This window comes from Crocuta crocuta, unplaced genomic scaffold, assembly GCF_008692635.1.
Source record: "Crocuta crocuta isolate KB4526 unplaced genomic scaffold, BGI_CrCroc_1.0 scaffold3, whole genome shotgun sequence".
Lineage (NCBI taxonomy): Eukaryota > Metazoa > Chordata > Mammalia > Carnivora > Hyaenidae > Crocuta > Crocuta crocuta.
Window position 1 is genome coordinate 5267330 of NW_027529934.1, and position 20725 is coordinate 5288054.

The window sequence follows — 20725 nt, forward strand, 5'->3', positions numbered from 1 at the left end:
TTTTATTTTAGAAGTTTTATAGTTTCAGGTCTTGCACTTAAGTCCTTAATCCATTTTGAGTTGATTTTCATGTATGATGTAAGGTAAAGGTCCAGTTTTATTATCTTCTATGTGGATGTTCAGTTTTCCCAACACCATTTGCCAAAGAGATTGTCCTTTCCTCACTTACAGTCTTGACACTCTTGTTGAGGCTCATTTGACCATGGATTTGTTTCTGGGCTCTCTGTTCTGTAACATTGACGTATACTTGTTTTGCCAGTTTCAGACTGTTTTGATTACTGTAGCTTTGTAAGATGTTTTGAATTCAGGAAGTGTGAGGCCTCCAGCTTTGTTCTTTCTCAAGATTGTTTGGGTTATGTGGCGTCCTTTGTAGTTCCATATGAATTTTAGGATTTTTTTCCTGCAAAAAATGCCATTCAGATTTTAATGGGCATTGCATTGACTCTGTAGATATTTGGGGGCAATATGGGCCTTTTAACAATATTAAGTCTTCTAATCCATGAACATAGGACATCTTTCCACTTATTTGTCTTCTTTAATTTCTTTAAGCAAATGTAATAGTTTTTATTATACAAATCATTCACTTCCTTGGTTAAGTTTATTCCTAAGTATTTTATTCTCTTTGATACTACTGTAAATGGAAAAATTTTCTTAAACTCCTTTTGGATTGTTCACTGTTAGTATACAAACACACTGACTTGATGAACAGAAGGGAAGGGAAGCAAAAATAATATAAAAACAGGGAGGGGACAAAACATAAGAGACTCTTAAATATGGAGAACAAACAGAGGGTTACTGGAGGGGTTGTGGGACTGGGGATGGTCTAAATGGGTAAGGGGCATCAAGGAATCTACTCCTGAAATCATTGTTGCACTATATGCTAACTAATTTGGATGTAAGTTAAAAAATAAATTACAAAAAAAAAAAAAAGTGTTTCTTATGTTGATTTTGTATTCTAAAACTTTGCTGAATTCACTTCTTAGTACTAACTTGTGTGTGTGTGTGTGTGTGTGTGTGTGTGTGTGTGTGTGTGTGTGGAATCTTTGGGTTTTCTACATGTAAGATCATGGAATTTGAACAGAGATACTTTGACTTCTTCCTTTCCAATTTGAACACGTATTTCTTTTTCTTGCTCAGTTGCTCTCATGAGGACTTCTAGTACTTTGTTGAATAGAAGTAATCAGAGTGAGTTTTTTTGCTTTGTTCCTGATCTTAGAAGAAAAACTTACAGTTTTTCATTATTGGGGATGATTTAGGAGTGGACTTTTCTTATATGACCTTTATTTTGTTGAGCTAATCTTCTTCTATTTCTAGTTTGTTGAGAATTCCTATCATAGAGGGTGTTGACTTTTGTCAAATGCTTTTTCTCTATCTATTGAGATGATCATCTGATTTTTATCCTTTGTTCTGTTAATGTAGGGTATCATATTGATTAATTTCCATGTATTGAAACATCTTTGCATCACAGCAATAAATCCTGCTTGGTCATGGTATATGATCCTTTTAATGTGCTGTTGAATCCAATTTGCAAGTGTTTTGTCAAAGATGTTTGCATCTACATTCATCAGAGATATTGGACTGTAGTTTTTTCTTGTAGTATCTTTGTCTGGCTTTGGTATCAGAGTAATGCTGCTTCTGTAAAATGAGTTTGGAAGTGTTCTCCCCTTTTCAGTTTTTTGAAAGAGTCTGAAGATTGGTGTTAATTCTTTAAATGGTAGAATTCCTCAGTGAATCCTCTGGCCCTGACCTTTTCTTTGTTGGGAGGTTTTGATTACTGATTCAGTCTTCTTACTAATTTAGGTATCTACATATTTTGTTTTTTCATAATTTAATATTGACAGATTGTCCGTTTCTGGACATTTATCTATTTTTTCTAAGTTATCCAATTAGTTGGGTATAATTTTTTGTAGTAGTCTCTTATAATCCTTTATATTTCTGTGGCTTTGGTTGTGATGTCCACTCTTTTATTTCTGATATTATTTAATTTGGATTCCTTATGTTTTTCTTAGTCTAGTAAGGTTTGTCAATTTCTCTTATCTTTTTTAAAAAACCTCTTATTTTGCTGTTTTTTTTTGCTATGTTTTTTCATTCTCTATTTCACTTATTTCTGCTCTAATCTTTATTAAAATTTTCTTCTTTCTGCTAATTCTGAGTTTAGTTTCTTCTTTTTCTGGTTCTTCCAGATGTACAGTTAGGTTCTTAATATTTGAGATCTTTCTTTTTTAATGATGCATTTTACTGCTATAGACTTCCCTCTTAGTAACACTTTTGCTACATCCCATGTTTTATTATGTTATGTTTTCATTCCATTTGTCCCAGGAAATTTTCTAATTTCTCTTTTGATTCTTCTTTCACCCATTGGTTGTCCAGGAATGTATTGTTTAAGTTCCACATAATTGTGAATTTTCCAGTTTTCCCTTTGCTGTTGATTTCTAGTTTCATTCCATTTTGGTCAGAAAAGATAATTGATATGATTTCATCCTTCTTGAATTTAAGACTTTTTTGAGCCTAACATGTGATCTGTTCTTGAAAAGATTCTCTGTGTGCTTGAGAAAAACATGTAATTTTTTCTTTTTGTATTTTTTATTGAGTCGTATGTTCTGTATATGTCTGTTAGGTCCATTTGGGTAATAATGTTGTTTATATCCTGTGTTTTATTATTGATCTTTTGTCTGGATATTCAATCCATTATGAAAGTGGAGCATTGAAAGTTCTTGCTATAATGATGCTGCTGTCTATTTCTCCTTTCAGTTCTGTCAGTGGCTGGTTGATATATTTGCGTACTCTGGGTGCCTCTATGTTGGGTGCATATATATTTATAATTGTTATATGTTCCTAGAGAATTGGCCCTTTTATCATCATATAACACCTTCTTTGTTGTTTGTGACAGTTTTTGGCTTAAAATCTATATTGTCTTATATAAGTATGGCCACACATGCTGTCCCTTGGCTATCATTTGCATGGAAAATCTTTTTCTACTTTTTCATTTTCAATCTGTATATCACCTTAAACCTCAAGTGGTTTCTTATAGGCAGGATATTGTCGAATCTTTTATAAAAAATCCATTCAGCCACTGTGTATCTTTTGACTATATCTTTGAACCCATCTACATTTACGATAATTATCAATAGGAAAGAAGTTACTGTTAATGTTTTGTTAATTATAGCCTGTTTGTCTTCTAGCTTTTCTTTAATCACTCTTTTCCTCTCTTACTATCCTCTTTGTTTTTGCTGATTTTTTATAATCATATTTTTTAAATTTCTCTTTTTCTTTTGAAAATCTTCTGTACATATTTTCTTTGTGGTTCCCATGGTGTTTACATAAAAACACCTTGTCGTTACAGCACTCTTTTAAGCTGATAACAACTTAACTACAATTACATATCAAACTCTTTTTTCTCCTCCCTACCAAACTTTGGTAGGCCACAAATTACATTTTTTATTTTGTATCCATGAACATATTTTTGTAGTTACGGTTATTTTTTATACTCATGTTTTAACTTCTATATGACAACTAAAGCTGTGTTATGCGTCACCATTACAGTTCAACAGTACTCTCTATTTGTCAACCTATTTACCTTTACTAGTTAAGTTCATACTTTCATGTATAATCTTGTTGCACTTTGCACTTTAATAGTCTTTTACTTCAACTTGAAGTATGCTCCTTAGCATTTCTTATAAAGCAGATCAAGGAGTCATGAGCACCATTAGCTTTTGTTTATCCAGGAAAATATTTATGTTTCATTTTTGAAGGACAGTTTTACCAGGTATAGTAAACTTGGGTGGCAGATTTTTCCTTCTTTGAATATACCATCCCATTCTTTTCTGCCCTACAGATTTTCTGCTGAAAAATATGCTTATAGTCTTACAGGGCACCATTGCCTGCGATGAGTTACTTTTGTCTTGCTCCTTTCAAAATGATCTCTTTGTCTTTGACTTTTGACAATGTGATTGTATGTACCTTGGTGTGGACTTCTGGAATTCATTCTATTTGGAGTCTTTTGGTCTTCTTGAATCTGGATGTTCATTCTCTTCCACAGATTGAGGACATTTTCAGCCATTATTTCTTCAAATAAGCTCCTTGCCTCTTTCCCTCTTCTACTTCTAGAACTTTAGGTGCATATTAATCTGCTTGATGGTAGTGCATAAATCCCTTAAATTTTCTTCACTCTTTTCCATTGTCTTTCTTTTTTTTCCTTTGACAGGATAATTTCAAATGTCTTGCCGATTCTTCTGCTCAATCAGGTCAGCTGTTGAATTCCTCTAGAGATTTTCCAGTTGGGTTATTGTGTTCTCCAGCTCCTAAATTTCTCTTTAGTTCTCTTTTATATTTTCCATCTCTTTGTTGATATTCTCATTTTGTTCAGGCATTGCTTTCTGAACCCACTGAACATCTTTATGATGGTTCTTTTGAATTCCTTGAGGTAATTCATATACCTCTGTTTCTTTAGTATTTGTTCTAAATACGATTGAATTGTGCTTTCCTATTTCTTCATATTTCCTGTTTCTTCACACAATTACACAGATGTAATTTTGTGATGGGTTGTGATCTACCCATTTGATAAAACAGCCCCCTCTCTCAGTCTTTATAATCTGACTATGTACAGGGAGATGCTTTCTCCCCTGAGATTCTACAGGCCTCTCAGATCTTTTCTGTGGATGTGTTTCTCAGAACTTGTGCATGTAAATTCCCAATTACATGGATTTGCCTGTTACTTTTTTTCAGGAGCTTGTAATCTCTTGCTACCTCTGGTGACCGTCTATACTGCAGTTTTCCTTGAGCTACTGCAAGCTTCCCAGGGTTTTGTTATTCTCAGTGGTCCTGCAGTTTGGAGAGTAGGCTGCGTCCCCATCAGCCAGCACTCTGAGTTGGGCAAGACAAAGACCAATCCTTTAAGTAGCCCCTTCCAAAACCAGAGTGTTGGACACATGCTCCACTTTTCCCTTCTCCCCTGAGGGAGAGGTTGCCAAGCTCTGCTGGCTGATGTCTGCTATACCATAGGTCCTCTGGGGCAGAAGCAAGCTGCCTGGCTCACTAGTATTGTCATTGTCCCCTAGGCATCTAGAGGATGCCTGGCTTCTTCAGTACTTTGACATAGGCAAGGCAAAAACCAGTCCTTTGGACAGTGCCCCCTAATCCAGAACAATTGATGCATGTTTCAACTCTTTGCCTACCCAGGGAGAAGCTGAGCGCTAGGAGTTTTCTCAAAGTTGCACCATGCTGTACTAGCGGAAGTAAATTTTCCTACCAGCTTTGATGTGACTGGTTCTGTGCTCTTTTGGAGTTCAGGAGCCTCTTACCTGGTTTCTGGATTTCTCATTAAGGGAATTGGTCTGTGCATGGTTGAGCCAGTATCTCTGTTGGAGGAGGAGTATCTGGGCTTCCTCTTTCACCATTTTGCTGATATTACCTCTCTTGAGGTTATGGGTTTTAAAGCCATGGGCAACTCAAGTAAGGTTTTTATAATTTATAAACAAAAAATAAGTAATCTAACAAACATATCAGGTAATTTCAAACAATTCTGAGTGTTTCGAAAAAGTAATAGCAGTTACATACTAGAGAATTGCTGCCTGAGCTAATTAAATTGGCAGATGAAGGAATTCATGGATTTTAGCACAACCTGAAATACAGTAAATAGTAGACTGTGAGTAGACATGTGGATGCTGAGGGAAGTTATTGCAGGTAGAGAGAAGGACAGGTACACGATCTGACTTCTGACTTAAAGGCATCACTGTGGTTGCCCTGGGAGGAATAGATGTAAGTGGGCAAAGTTGGACCCTGGGGGGAGGTGGTGGTGGCCTTACATGAGGCCAAATGCAGAAATAGTGGATGTGATGAGATGTGACCAAATGGGATATTTCCAAGTAAAGCTAATGGAATTTGATGTGAAGTCTGAGAGAAAGAAATCAAGGATGATACATTCCAAATGGCATATGATTGGTTTGAATTGCCTTTTAGACTTCCAGGTAGGGAAGCAGTCCAGAATGAACAATACATTCGGGAGTTATCAGCATATTGATGATATTAAGAGCCTTGAGTTTAAATGAAATCACCTAGGAGTGTGGGATGGATGGAGAGCAGAAGCAGAGGCTCAAAGGTCAAAGGGATGAGACATCCTTCAGGGAGCCTGAGGAAAGCTAGAGAGTGTGGTGTTCTGTGGACCAAGTGAAGACATGCTGCAGGGCCTGAGAGATTAGCTGTGTTAAGTGCTACTGCAAAGTCTTACTCTCTTCACTGTGACCTGTAGTATACAATTAGCGCTCTATCCTATCAGTTCATAATTGTAATCACAGTGTACTTAGAAATCAGTAAGCACAAAGTATACCATGAGTAATTCTTGAGCAGTTAGCATTACAGTAGACACAGAGGCCATGTGTGACATAAACATTTAAGATAAGGCCTAATAACTATTTGGGATATATTAGACACATAGGGATCAATTAAACAAGATGCTCACCCCAACTTCAAACTTATGAATGGATTCTCTTAGGGGCACCTGGGTGGCTCAGTCAGTTAAGCCTCCGACTTCGGCTCAGGTCATGATCTCACAGTTTGTGGGTTCAAGCCCCACGATGGGCTCTGTGCTGACAGCTAGCTCAGAGCCTGGAGCCTGTTCCAGATTCTGTATCTCCATCTCTCTCTGCCCCTCTGCTGCTCATGCGCTCTCTCTCTCTTTCTCTCTCTCTCAAAAGTAAATAAATGTTAAAAACAATTAAAAAGCAAAAATGTATTTATAAATGTATTTATTGCTTGGGACTTCCCATTTGATTTCACATAAAAATAATCACTGTAAGTGATAACTGTGTCCAAAGCTAGTCAACCAAAGCTCCAGTACAGCTAAACTGTATCACCTAGATGAGAGACTGGTTTTCTAGGTTAATTATCATTTTTACTTACTTTGAACTAGTGATCCATTTAGTCTCTTTATGCTGCAGCTTCTGTGGAAAGTAAATTATATATAGACATATAGGTATATATGTATGTATATGTATATATGTATATATGATTTCTGTTATAGATATATAAATATATATTTATATGTATATGTATATATGTATGTACATATATGTTTATATGATTCCTCTTACGTGATATAATGATAATAGTCACAGGGTTAACTTTATGAGATGGTGAAGTACATCAGTCTTAAACTGCTGGGTTTAAATAGTTACTTAAGGAGACAGTCCTATCTATAGGACACCCAGTAGACACACAGCAGGTACAGCAGGTGATTAAAAATGAAAAGTGAGTGACATTCAGGTGTATTCAGTCATCTCCTGATGCCAGCACTTTGGACCCTCCAGTGACTGCATGCTATGTATTTCTGTCTCTCTCTGTCTCTCTCCTTCTCTCTCTCTCCTTCTCTTTCTCCCTGCCCAGTTTAAACCTATCATACTTGTTCCACATGCTTGTTTGGAAGGAGTGTGCTGGCAGGAGAAGGGACAATCATTCAGGATGCTGGGCCAACCTGATGCCTCTCCAGGCATCAGACCCACCCCCTACTAACCACCCCCCCAGCAATGGCATCTTTGAGTAAAGAAGACCCTCCATTGTCGTGCTTATCATGTGCATTTTGGAGCATCTTCCCTTTTAAAGATCGCTGTGCTCAGAAATGCTCTTGGGATTGGTGTCCTTGTGTGAATGAAGACGGACAACACAGCATATGGGAGTGACTAATGTAGAAAACATGAGGAAAGATGCCAGGCTCATTTTCAGGGCTGATGGCTGTGGTGTGTGACACTCTTACATCCGTCTGAGAGGTGCCCGAGGGAAGGGTTTAATTGCATTTTTGTGCAATAACTACTGGACAGGTGTCAAAGGGTAGCTCTGTCATTCCAGTCGGCTTAGAAAAATAGAAGACATTCTATCAGGAAAATAGATTTCAACCAATTCAGTATTTGCTATGACTGGTGAGTGTATGGGTGTGTAATTGAGAAATACGGGGAAAACTTGGAGGAAAGCTGAGAAGCTCAGACAGGATGGGTATGAATCACTACGTTTTGGGAAGTTACTCATGCACTACTTTTGCTGTCTTGCTTTTGTGACATCGAGCCAAAAAATATAAACATATTAAGCAGTTTTGCCAGACATCCTTTTCTCTGTGTAAAGTTAGCAAGCCATTAGTAAACTAACTCTACAGTGTATTAAGAAATTTAGCCTAGAATCCGAGGCATAGTAATTCCTTTTAGACTTACTAATGGCAATGAGTCAACTCAGTTGAAGTAAGAAATACCTAAATTTTATGAGGGAGGGGTTGAAAGAGAGAAACTGCCAATCCAAATGATTTTTTACATGTTTTTGTATTGTGATATTTTGCCCTTCCTAATGACTGATTTTGGTAATGGAAAGTTTGATTTCTTCAAACACAAATTTGACTAGCGGGCCACATTGTTGGTTCTGTGTGTGTGTGTGTGTGTGTGTGTGTTTCCAGAACCTGAGATTGTCAATCTTTGCTATGATCTATTAGTTACAAATTCGATGGGAAAGGGAAAAAATCATTTGTTTTCAAAACCTATAATTTAAAAAAAAAGTTGTCTTTCTGTGGAAACTTGAATAATTTCCCTATTTCCCCTGTGATTATTTTTATATAGGTTGAAGTACTTTTTTGTTTAAATTTGTGTCTGTTATGGAAATATAGGATTAAGTGTGCTAGAAAACCAAATGAATAGAGATCACTGGCTTTTTACTGAAAAAGCCATCAGAGCTTCTGAATTTGGGGATTCTGTGGATGCATGTAGTTGACAGCGTGAAATTCCCTTTGCTTCACTTTGGGTTGTTTTTTTCTCATCAGGTTAGAACTACAGGACTTTAAAACAGCGCTTGAATAAATGTTGGTTAGTGTGGTATGCCCTAGGCAAAATGGTATAAAAATATTGTCTTAGATGCTGTGTCTTCTTGATCTCAGTTTTCTGCCTACTCACATCCTATTTTAAGGACGACCTCTTTTAAAAGAACTTCCTAGATAGAGTGACTCTGACTTGAATTAAGCTCCTATCTTACTCTCCTAGAACCGTCTCTTCTTTGTTATCTTTTATCTTTCCCTCCTCTACTTGCTCTTTTGTTTCTTTCTGACTTCTTGTTCTACCTCCTTCTCTCTCCATATTGCCCTACTCTCTTATTAATCTCTTTTCCATCACCTATACTTATGCTGAGATGAGGTGGAAGCGGCCATAAAGATAGACAGAGATTAATGTCCTGGTAGAATATTAATATACCACAGAAATAATATGGAATCCAGGAAAATATGGAAGCATGCACAGCTGTGGAAATGCAGACTTTAGTGTGCTTGCTTCCCATGTATTTTTCTGGCTTTCCAGAGTTGCAAGCACTCAAGGGTCTTGACCACATTTTATCCTTTCTATATTGCAGTGTCCTTTCATGCAGGACCCAAAGAATTCTTTAACAGAATTGTAGTGTTTCATGTTCAGTCCTTGTCTGATGTATAAATCACCTCTATAACAACTTTGCCAGTGGTCGTTTGAACTTGGATATAGTCATCCAAATGTATTCATTAATAGAGGATTAATTACATGAACTATTTTATAGGTAGCTATTCAGTGAGGTATTGATGACTATGAAGTGAGGGATTAATGGCTTCAAAATGTCTTAAGACATGCTTATGTGATATGAAAATAGTTGAAAGCACAGTTAATGAATATAACTATTAACAAAACCAAACATTGAATATATGCATGTTCAAAAACGGTTTTAGGGCCTGTGAGTGATTTTTCTTATTCTTATTTCTCCAAACGTCCAGTAATTTGCATATTAATTTTATCATTTAAAATGTATTCCAGAGTGGATATAACCAAGGAAGACAGCTCTCATACCAAGCAGTATGCCCCTTGCTTTGGGCTCTGATGATGACATCCATCTCTAACTCTCTGTTTTTTCCTACTCTGAATTTTAAGTGTCTGTTTCTACTAGTAAGAAATAAATTTACACTTTAAAAAGAGCAAGAAAAAGCTGTACATTTCATTAGTCTGTATAAAAATAGTTTTGGCATGCAATGGTATAATCTGTAAATAGAAGGAAAGGCATGGGAAGGTAAGCAAGATGTTTATTTTTAGAGGTGCTTTCTAACATCTAGTGTGCAGAAACTGCTTCCCTTAAGAAACACTATCCTTTTTGAGGTTATAGGAATTAAGTTTTTAGGGGGCACATGGCTGGCTCAGTTGGTAGAGTATGCAACTCTTGATCACAGGGTTGTGAGTTCAAGCCCCACATTTAGTGTAGAGCTTACTTTAAAAAGAAAATTAAGGTTTTTTTTGTTGTTTTTTTTTTTAAAAAGGATGCTTCTTTATAAAGAGTTTCTAATTGTGGGGCACCTGAGTGGCTCAGTCAGGTGAGTGTCTGACTCTGGATTTCAGCTCAGGTCATGATTCCAGGGTCCAGGTCGCTCCATGACGAGTGTGGAACCTACTTAGGATTCTCTTTCTCTTTCCTTCTGCCCCTTCCCCCGACTTGTGCTCTCTCTCTCTCCCTAAAGTTAAAAAAATAATTTAAAACAAGTTTCTAATTAATGTGTGGTTAAATGTAATGGATTACTTGGAAATATATTCAAAAAATTTGAAAGCCTTTTAAAGAAAACATGAAATGTATTCTGATTCAAATTGTATCCAACAAGAACAATAGATTAAAAACATTGTAGCATGTTACCTTTCTTACTTAAAAGATACACCCTGGAGAAACCTTAAAAATTCGCTTCTTTACCAGACTCTAAATTTAGAATGGTTTAATCACCTGTGTTCTGTATAAAATATGCAAATGTACTACTCCATTTTCTTTCTCCACAGAAATCAGTAATATTTTTTTTCAAAGGAAAAAGATTATCAATGCTCGACTTTAAAAATATAACCTTTGCCAATACTTATACATAAGAGTTTATTTAATTGTGGCAGATAATTTTGAGGTTTCTTATTCTTTTGGAGATTTATATAGATTCCTCTATTTTTCCTAGATAAAATAAAAGCTTGATCTCTGTATAACTACAGAATTTCTGAAAAACTAAGTTACATGTAATGTGTCTCAAACTCATGTATCCAATTGGAGGCTAGAATGTATATTCATATAAAATATTTGATAGCAAATGATGAATATATAAATGTACTTTTATCATATATAAACGTCTTAACTATTAGGTGAAACTCCTGACTTTTCAGATATATGCAAAAGTTGGGCACAACTTGAATCTCCAATAAGAGTTCAGCAGTTGGCCCATGTTTTCTCAAAACAGTATTCTCAGCTATATAGGGTTTTAATTAATCTAAGAGGTATATATTCTTCACAGAGAACTATAAACAAGACCATAATAGATTGATTTGATATTAACAGTTCCTGCTTATGAGAATTAGCTTTAATGCTGCAGTAATAAGTAGCCCACTGAAATGAAAGTTAGCATGTTATTACATACTATTCTTTTGTACGCTAATAGGAAATTGTCATCTTGTAGACCCAAAAGGGCTTAGGTAGTGGCAGTTTTATATGGTTCAGCCTCATCCTGTCATTAGCTGAGACTGCCACTGGACTGGGAGAGCTTTGGGCATCAATATGGCAATATGGTGTGGTATTTAAGAAGCTGTTTGGCCCCTTGCTGGACCGTCAACAGTCCCAAGTGGTACCCTGACAAATATTATCTCCTGCAAGGAGGCCAATGTCATTACTTTAGTTTCCAGAATCCCATGAAAGGACAAAAAAGTGAAGATAGCTTTAGTTTATGGGCATTTTCACCAGTAATGCAAAAGATGTAGCGTGGGATTCCTTTTATGTAAGTTTACACTAAAGATCTATAATGCTGCCTCTCAGTTGAACCTAATTTGATATGTCCAGGAAACAGTCCTGGTGATTAAAGACTACTACATGTCATCAACATAGGAGGAGAAGCTTCTTGTGCAAATGATGTCTGTAAATCACATTTCAGACAGATATGGCCAATAAAGTTTTTAAAAAGTCTTAGGGGCACCTGGGTGGCTCAGTTGACTAAGTGTCTGACTTCAGCTCAGGTCATGATGTCATGGCTTTTGGTTCAGGCCCTCACTGCTGTTGGCATAGAGCTCACTTTGGATCCTCTGTCCCCCTCTCTTGCTGCCTCTCCCCAACTCATTCTCTCTCTCTCTCAAAATAAATAAATAAACTTTAAAAAAACTCTTAGGAAATAGATAAATAAATGTGACTCTTCATTGATTCAAATATACCAGTCAGGGTTGCCTAGGCTCCACAGTGAAGTACGTGAATTATGAGCCTGTAAGAGTAAAGGCCATCTTGAGATGGTCTCTGGTTTTATTAGCAGAACCTTTCGGAGCAGTTTGCATCATCTGACATTAGGTGAGCACGGTGTTGACAGATAACCAGAAGGTTAATTAAGAATGAGAGGAATAATGATCTTGGAGCTTTTGGCAACAATGCTCATGTTATGGCATATAATTGATGGATGGTGATTATTTTTGTGGTATAACAATACATAGTAATGATACCTACTGTTATGTCTTCTCACAAAGTTCTTTGGCAATGAGAGCATCATTTATTATTTTGCTCTTCTCATTATGCATTCTTCAAGTCTTTCAAAATAATCTTGCTTACCTACTTGAAGTGTTCAGATGAGGTGTTGTGAATGTGTGATTTAATTCTTTTCCTAAAGGGCTAGTTCCCTCTCAGGATAAACCTTGCTCCTCCACAAGCAAATAGTGGCACAAAACGATATATAACTGTTTCTTACGGAAATCTGTCAAGATAATACTTATGTTTCTCTTTAAGGAACTGTGTAATAATACAGATGCCAGTATAACTGTAACTGGATTTGGCCTGTGGTATCAAAGAATGGAAATAGTGTTCTTTTCCATATGAGAAAATATGAGGTCAGTCTTAAATACCCAGTTAGAAGAAGTTGTCATTGAGCCAGTTATACATACATCATTGGTACAACCCAGTTAGGGTGCTAATACTTGATGTCTGCAGTTTAGAATTTTTACATCACTTAAAAACTTTAATTTGACTTTACTTTTAGGATTAGAGGTATGAAAATATATTTTAGTGAAGCCATGATTATGATATTAACAGAGGAGGACTTTGTAGAAGGCATTCCTTCAGAACATTCTGTATTGTTTAGGTGAACATGAACATCTGAGCATCAGGGTACGGAGGAAAAAAGTAAAATCAGAGGCTCAAGTGTCACCTGCGTTTTAAGATCCATGATATAACCTACTCTGGAAACAATATATTCAGCAAGTCTTCCCTAGGGTTACTTAATTTTCAACATATTTCCTTCAATGACAGAATAGCTAGTCAGGTACTTTTTAACACATGAAAACGTTGTTCCTAGGTATTGGACTCACAGGAACATTTTCATGATTGTCAGTGATTGCCTTGTCTTCCAAGGTTAGTCTCATACAACGACAAATAAATGTGTCTCATCAATGTTTGGTGTCAAAGCTGAACATAGTTCCAAGACGCCAAATGACATTGAGATATCAACCTCTTACAATTCAAGCAGGCACAAAATCACAGTAGAACTCTGTGAACTTCTGTTCTAAAGACATCACTGTCATGGAACTCAGATTTTTCATCATTACTTTTATGAGTAATTACCTTTATGAGTTCAGTGAGTATAAAGCTCTTAGAGCTCTATTTCTGAAGTTTGAATTTATATTCTTGACTAGAACCATGTATTCAACTTTTCTTAATGCACATTCTATGATTGTCTATATAGAGGACCAAAATTAAATGTGAATCCAAACAAGATTATCTTATACTATTTCTATTCTATAGTTTAAGTTTGGAAGCCTTTCCGTAATGAAGACGTCAAGTAATCATATGTTAGGATTAAATTCATAGGACCCAAATTTCCTTTATTCTAATTTAAACAATTCAATTTATTCATGACTTGTCAACATGACTTGGTTGTCTACAAAAGTTACCTTTAGTGGAAAAATGAATTTTTACTACTGATGACATGATTGTTACTTTAGTCACAAAATATGGCACATATACAGTTTTAATGAAGGCATTTGTTAACTGCTTTGATGGCCTGAATTGATGAAATTACAGAGTCTCAGATCTCTATCAGTACACTTGTCAAAGGGCATGCAGTTTCCTGTAGGTGTTGACCAAGAGATCTTGTACTAAATCATAAAATAAAATCATAAGAATATTGCATTTTAGGACCCTCATGGTAGACTCATTCTCATAGTGATTTGACATATTCCCGGTTCTATCTCAAGCCTCCATGGAAATAATCACAGCTCTGTGATAACTATTTACAAGCCACACATTGCCAAACATTACTGTTTCTGAGTCTACATTTGCTTCTTTTGCATTTAAATAATTTGTGGATGTTATCCAAGTGCCTGGGTAATGTTGCACCTCATCATTGAGAAGCAAAAGAATGGGCTAAAATAATGGTGTTGACCATGCTGTTTTAAGTCAATTGTTGGGAAAATTAACTTGGGTCTAGGCAATAAAATAATTAATTTTATTTAAAAGGTGGAGTCTAAAGACATGTTTTATCTTTTTTCATTGATAACTATATCACCCTTATTTTTTTACTTCTCTGTTGTTTCTCTATTGCCTAGCACTGTAAACAATTGATAAATTTTTGAATAAAGGAATGTGTTGATGAAATGTCTATAAAATATAAAACAATACTTTGGATGCAGTTTTATAATCTATCTAAATTTCAACCTCCTTTTCCTTGACTTTTTATGGGAAGCATTAGTTTTCCTGGGAGTTGCAAAGCTAGAGATTATTGTGCCTATGCTCACAATATTTTATGTGCTTTCCTTGTATGTTTATTGCTATCTTAAAATATTTCCAAAGACATTTTTAGGCTCTTAAGTTTTCTTTATGTGTCCCTTTTATTTGTCTGCTCTTGTAATTATTTAATTAAATACCATTTCCTTGCCAGTAGTAAGTATATTTAATGATGAAACACTAAAACCACTGAGGATTTTATGTGACAAAAAATACAAACAAGTCTGCCCTCATTCCTTTTATTTATCATTGCCCTGGAGATGCTGGCCAATGTAATAAGAGATGAAAGGTAATAGAACATAACTTTTGGAAGATGCAGAGGTAAAATCCATTATTTGTCAGCTATATGCTTGCTTACTTGGTTCTCCAGGGAGAAAACACAATCAGACAGAAAAAAAAAAAAAAGAGAAAGAGAGAGAGAGATGAGTTCAGTTACAGCAGATTCTCAAGATGTGGTCCCATGACCCTTTCAGAGGTTTGACGAGGTCAGAGCTATTTTTTTGAAAATACTAAGATATTTTTGCCTTTTCTGCTGTCATTGCCTCATGAGTTTACAGTGGAGTCTTCCAGAGGCTATGTGATGTGCTCTCCAGTGGGCTGAACACAGAAGCATATATTAAAATCTAAATGTTTTCTATTAAGCAGGATATTTAAGAGATTTATAAAATTACAAAACAGTGTCTCCTCACTAATTTTTTTGTTTTTGGAAAACACAATTATCTTTAAAAATGCAGGTTAATTATGTTAACATATGATGACCTTATTTTATTTTTACATGAATTAATCAAAACATTTTGAAACTTAGAAATTCCAATAAATATAGTAAATAGCAATAGGTATAACTCATATATACAAAAGCTCCTTGATGCCTTCAATAATTTTTGAGACCATAAAGTGGGTTTGAGGGAAAAAAATTGAGAATTGCTAGTGCAGAGAATAGGCAATATATTTTTGTGTATTCAACAGCAATGACTGGTTATAATTTAAAATGGAAACACAAAATACTTAAGAATAATAACCTTACAGACCTATGTGAGGCATATAAAGGTACTCTATTTCAGGATATTCAAGGAGACTCAGTAACTGGTGATAGGAAGTTTCACTATGTATTAATGTTCAGTTTCCTTAGTTAATTTATAGATTTCCTATAAATCCAAACAGTGGAAATATGTGAAACCAGTGGAAATGAAAATTTTTATAAAATTTAATTAAATGATTCGAAAGTTTATACAAGAATAGATTAGTAACTGCAGAGAACATTTTTAAAAGAAGGATGATCAGGGAGACCTGCTTTATCTTTATTAAAGTTATCATAGGGTCAGGTAAAAAAATAAAATATCTCAAAATTAGCTTCATTGTGTGCTGTGTGCATATGTGTGCATTTATCTATATTTGTGTGCATTTAATGTATAATAAAGGAAGCATTACTGTTTGCCTTTACTCACAATAAAGGATGTATAAATGTAAATAATTCTTATCAATTTATTAAAGATAAAATATTACTGTTAGAGGTAATAGCATTGCTAAGCATTTGTAAATTGTTGGGAGTGCTGTTGTGAATTGTAACAACCTTTCTGGATTGCTACTAGCTACTATATATCAAGTACATTAAAATATTCATAATCTTTTTTAATGTTTATTTACTTATTTTGAGAGACAGAGAGAGGCAGCATGCACATGTGCATGAGCCAGGGAGAGCCAAACAGAGAGAGAGAAAGAGAGAGAGAATCCCAAGCAAGGTCTGCAGTGTCAGCATAGAGCCGGAAGCACAGCTCCATCTCACAAACTGTGAGATCATGACCTGAACTGAAATCAAGAGTCAGATGCTTAACCAATTGAGCCACTCAGCTGCCCCCAAAATATTCATAATCTTTAATGTGGGAAACTTATTTCTAACAATTTGTCCCAATGAAGTATTCAGAAATGAAAAAAATATTTTTGCAGCAGCACTTTTCATAATAAGAAATTTTAGAACAGCTTTGATGTCTACATACCTGCCAGTGATTAAGTAAATATAGTAATGACAAAGAAAACCTATATATAGAAAAATATCAAATAAAAATAGAGAATACATTTCATATGTTTCATAAATCCAACCATGTTAAAAGTATAGCAAAATACCAGGAATAGATACTTTAATACATTAACAGTGGTTATCTGTGGAGTCTGGAGTTGTGCATAATTGTTATTATTCTTGTTATGCCTTTCTGTATTTTCCTAATGTTTTTTACAATAAATATATATTATTAAAATTTTTTTAAAAACCATTGTCATTAGCCACTTAATTAGCTTTATACAGAACTCTTGAAGTTTTAGTTTATAAAGTAAAACAAATCAGACAAATGAAATTTTATATTGCATTTTCAGCTCTGGATTACATGCTCTTTTCCATCTGACAGTAACTTTCTGGGGTAGTGCCCTCCATTTTCACAGTGCAGTTTTTTTGTCCCTTTGCCAGTAAACTAAGCTTAAACAAACCACTTTACCTCTCTCAGTCTTTAATTTCCATGCCTATCAAATGAAGCTCCTTCCAATTTTAAAATCTGGAAATTAAATTATAAAGATTTCTAAAACTATATGCAGAAAAAACATCTTTTCCTACAATCTGTATGTCTCTCTTTTACTACAGAGTTTTTTCCTAACATGTTCTCTCCTGTGTTTTGTGCTTCTTAATATCCCCATCCCCTGCTCAATATCTGATGATTCAGGAGATTGTAATGTCATCTTTCTGTTTGTCTCTCTGTACCACTCAAGGCAGCGTCCAGATCCTAGGGTCACTATATGAATATTGTTGACTGATTGTTGTCTATGGGTTTTTGGTGATATTTTGGTGGTGCTATGAGATCATAATAGAATTTATAAATAATCTGCAGAGATTCTGAGAATTTAGATATACATGGACTAACTTAAGTTTGATAGTGAATTGCTAGTACCTTTAAACGCATCTTATTGATATATACACTCTACAGCTATACACAAACCAAGGTTGGGTGCATGTGTTTAGCATGTGAAATGACTGACACTTTGGAAATAACTTGCTTTTCGATGAAACTTTTATATATTATTTAAATTCTAAGTTTGCAATGTGATATTTTTACTCTGTGTTGCTTACTAAAAAATTAGTAGCTAATTGAAATAAGTCACTCAATATGCTAATGGATGAGATACAAATGCATATTGGTGCAATATGATATACTCCATACAGATCCATTCACTTGATATAAAATACGATTTTCTTATCATTTACTTCTTAAATTCTTTAGTAGAAAGCCTTAATTGATATTGTATATACTCCAAATGAAAAAACAAGCCTTAAAATTGATCCTTTGTCTAATTTGTCAACTGGGGTGAAATGTGTGCTGTTTGATGCCTCCGTGTGATTTATGTGTACTGATAAATTTCTTTTTAAACTTGCAGCAAATAGTGGCAGCAATAAATGCAGGGATTATACCTTTAGGAAACACCTCCAATCAAATCAGTCACTGGGATTTGGGAAGTTCCTTCTTCTTTGCTGGCACTGTTATAACAACTATAGGTAGGAGACAACTTATCTTGTTTTCTAATCTTGGTACAGCTTGTGAGCTAAAATTCATGTTTGAATTTTTCTTTCATGGTGGGTCAAATTGGTCTAAGCATGTAGAAAACTAGATTTTTGCAAATGGATTTTGAAAAGAGCATTGAAAGGTTTGAACAAAGAAATGATGGAATTCGTTATTGTACCAGAATACTAAGTAAAGTTTAAAATGCCTATGAACCCCAAGAGCAGTGTACTTGAGTCGTATGACTAAGGGATAAGAATGTCAGGAAGTGGCTTAAAATGATGATTTGGGGGGAGAAGGGACAAGTGGTTTTAAATTTTCCTGTATCTTTGATTTTTTAGTGTAGAAAGAAAATGTTTTGAGTACAGTTTTGACATTCTTTTCATGAGGTTCATATTTGATATGACCTTTACCAATTTGTAAATTTTAACTCTACATTTCAACAGAGTATCACCGATCTTATATGCCTGCCTATCATGATTGTTTCAGGGCTTTTTAAAAATATATTGTTTTTGCAATGTGCAAATGTGTTAAAAAAGTTAACACTGAAATATGAGGATTACAAAAAGAATTAAAGTCTAAGCCCTTGCTGTTTGCCTTCTACTTCTGTTGTTTGTTATAATGTTAAAAAGGACCACATAGTGGAACAGTCTCTGAATTTTGGGCTTGCCTATCCATACACTCAGCACTTTCTAGGAAGTAGAGTGAGTACAGGTAGATGACTTTTCCTCTGGTAGTTAGTCATTCAGTGCCCAAGAAACATCCAGAGGCTATAAATACATACCCCATAGAGAAAGCCATGCTTGCCATGCCGTGGGGATTAGAAAGGGTTACAGCTGTCTCGTTTCATGGAAGAAGATAGGTTTGGAACATAATTTTCAAGATAAGGAAGGAAATGACTCATCCCAGTTATGAAGGAATTTTAAGTGGAGGAATTCTTCCCTTCGACATATGCTTGTGATGAGATTTCCTCTCCTGATTTTTGGTTGTGAATTAAGCTTCTAAAAGTTTTCATTGTATTATTTGATGCCATTGATAAATTGTGAAGTGGATCGCTTCTTGGCCTTTTGGCTAAGACCAAGTGTAGTATCTGTTCTTATCAGATAAATTATGAAGTGGATACTATTTTCAAATCAGTACTTTATATCAAAGTCCTAAATAAGAGGACAGAGACAGTGTAGGGATGAACTCTTGCTTAAAATTTTCTTTTGAAAAAAAAAAAAATGTGTAGTCTTGTCATTATCCGAATCCATTGTAATGCCCCTTTGTGCTAGATCACTTGCCAGCGAAATAAATACCTGAGCATGTTGATTTTTGCCTTTGTTAAGAGGTCAAGGAACTGTATTTACTTTTACATTTTCACCAGCTAGGTCAAAAGTGGCATGGCTGTGAAAATCTGGAAGAATGGCAATCTTGATTTCTAACCATAATAACAGGGTAACTTTGGAGCTTAGACATCTTGGCCATTTCTACTATGGAAATAACTGTTTATTGTATAAACTACTTAGAGTCTAGAAGGGAAAAGAAACCTCACAGACTGAACGAGAGTGGTTTGTTTCTGCCCAATGAAAACTCAAAAGTCCAAGTTATAACTCATCATGACTACCACTAAATTATTCTGCAAGAGAACTTAGTCATTATACTGACTTACCGTTGTATCCTATGTTTGTAAACAGTCTCATATCTTGAATCCCAAATTCAGTACGTTTTGCAGACATATACTTCAACACATGAAAAAAAATAAACCATTATTACCAGCCTTACCCCAAATTATAGCCATTAAGCACAGTAGCTTATTATTTAGGTTGTTTAGGTAGCTACCTGATGACAGCCCAAATCCCCCACTGTTCTATCTCAGGCTTTAGTCTTAGGTGGATTAAGTCATTCTAGGTCACCCATACTTCCTCCATGATCTTTTACTCCTAGGTCAAGGTCATCTCCTCTGACCTTAGACCAGATTATGATGTAGGGCAGAATAAAAATTTGGCCTCTTTTATACGTGTCCATTTGACATTTAAGTCATCATTCAATAAATTCAAAGTATAATTATTAATCTTTGTAATGATAGTAATTATAGGTGAGCTTTGAAGTGGTTTTTAGCGGTCACAGACATTGTAACCTCTAGCACTAGCTGCATTGCATTAGTCATTTAAAAAAAGAATTCGAGACAGTTTTGGAGAATAAATTGCAGGGACTTTTACGGGGCGCCTGGCACAAGAGTGCTTCCTGGAACTGCATTAACTGTAGTTGTCCAAGATGCGTCTCTTTGGCGTTATCAATTTGCCTAAGAAGCCAAAGGGACTGTTACTAGCCATTGGAAATATGCCCAAGAGAAGTTCAATGATACGAAATAGATTATTAAAATTTAAGGCATAATTTTGAAGTATCTCTTCATATATATATATACATATATATACATATATATGTATATATATATATAT

General features: G+C 35.2%; 1 protein-coding gene and 1 pseudogene across 1 annotated transcript in view; both read left to right on the forward strand.

Moving 5' to 3' along the window:
• KCNK2 (potassium two pore domain channel subfamily K member 2) overlaps window positions 1-20725 on the forward strand; it is a 131140-nt gene that overhangs the window by 20408 nt on the left and 90007 nt on the right. The window contains exon 3 of the mRNA XM_077763355.1: window positions 18163-18280. Within this exon, the coding sequence (XP_077619481.1) occupies window positions 18163-18280 (118 nt within the window). The remainder of the gene's footprint in view (window positions 1-18162; window positions 18281-20725) is intronic.
• On the forward strand, window positions 19336-19498 carry LOC144230960 (U2 spliceosomal RNA; annotated as a pseudogene).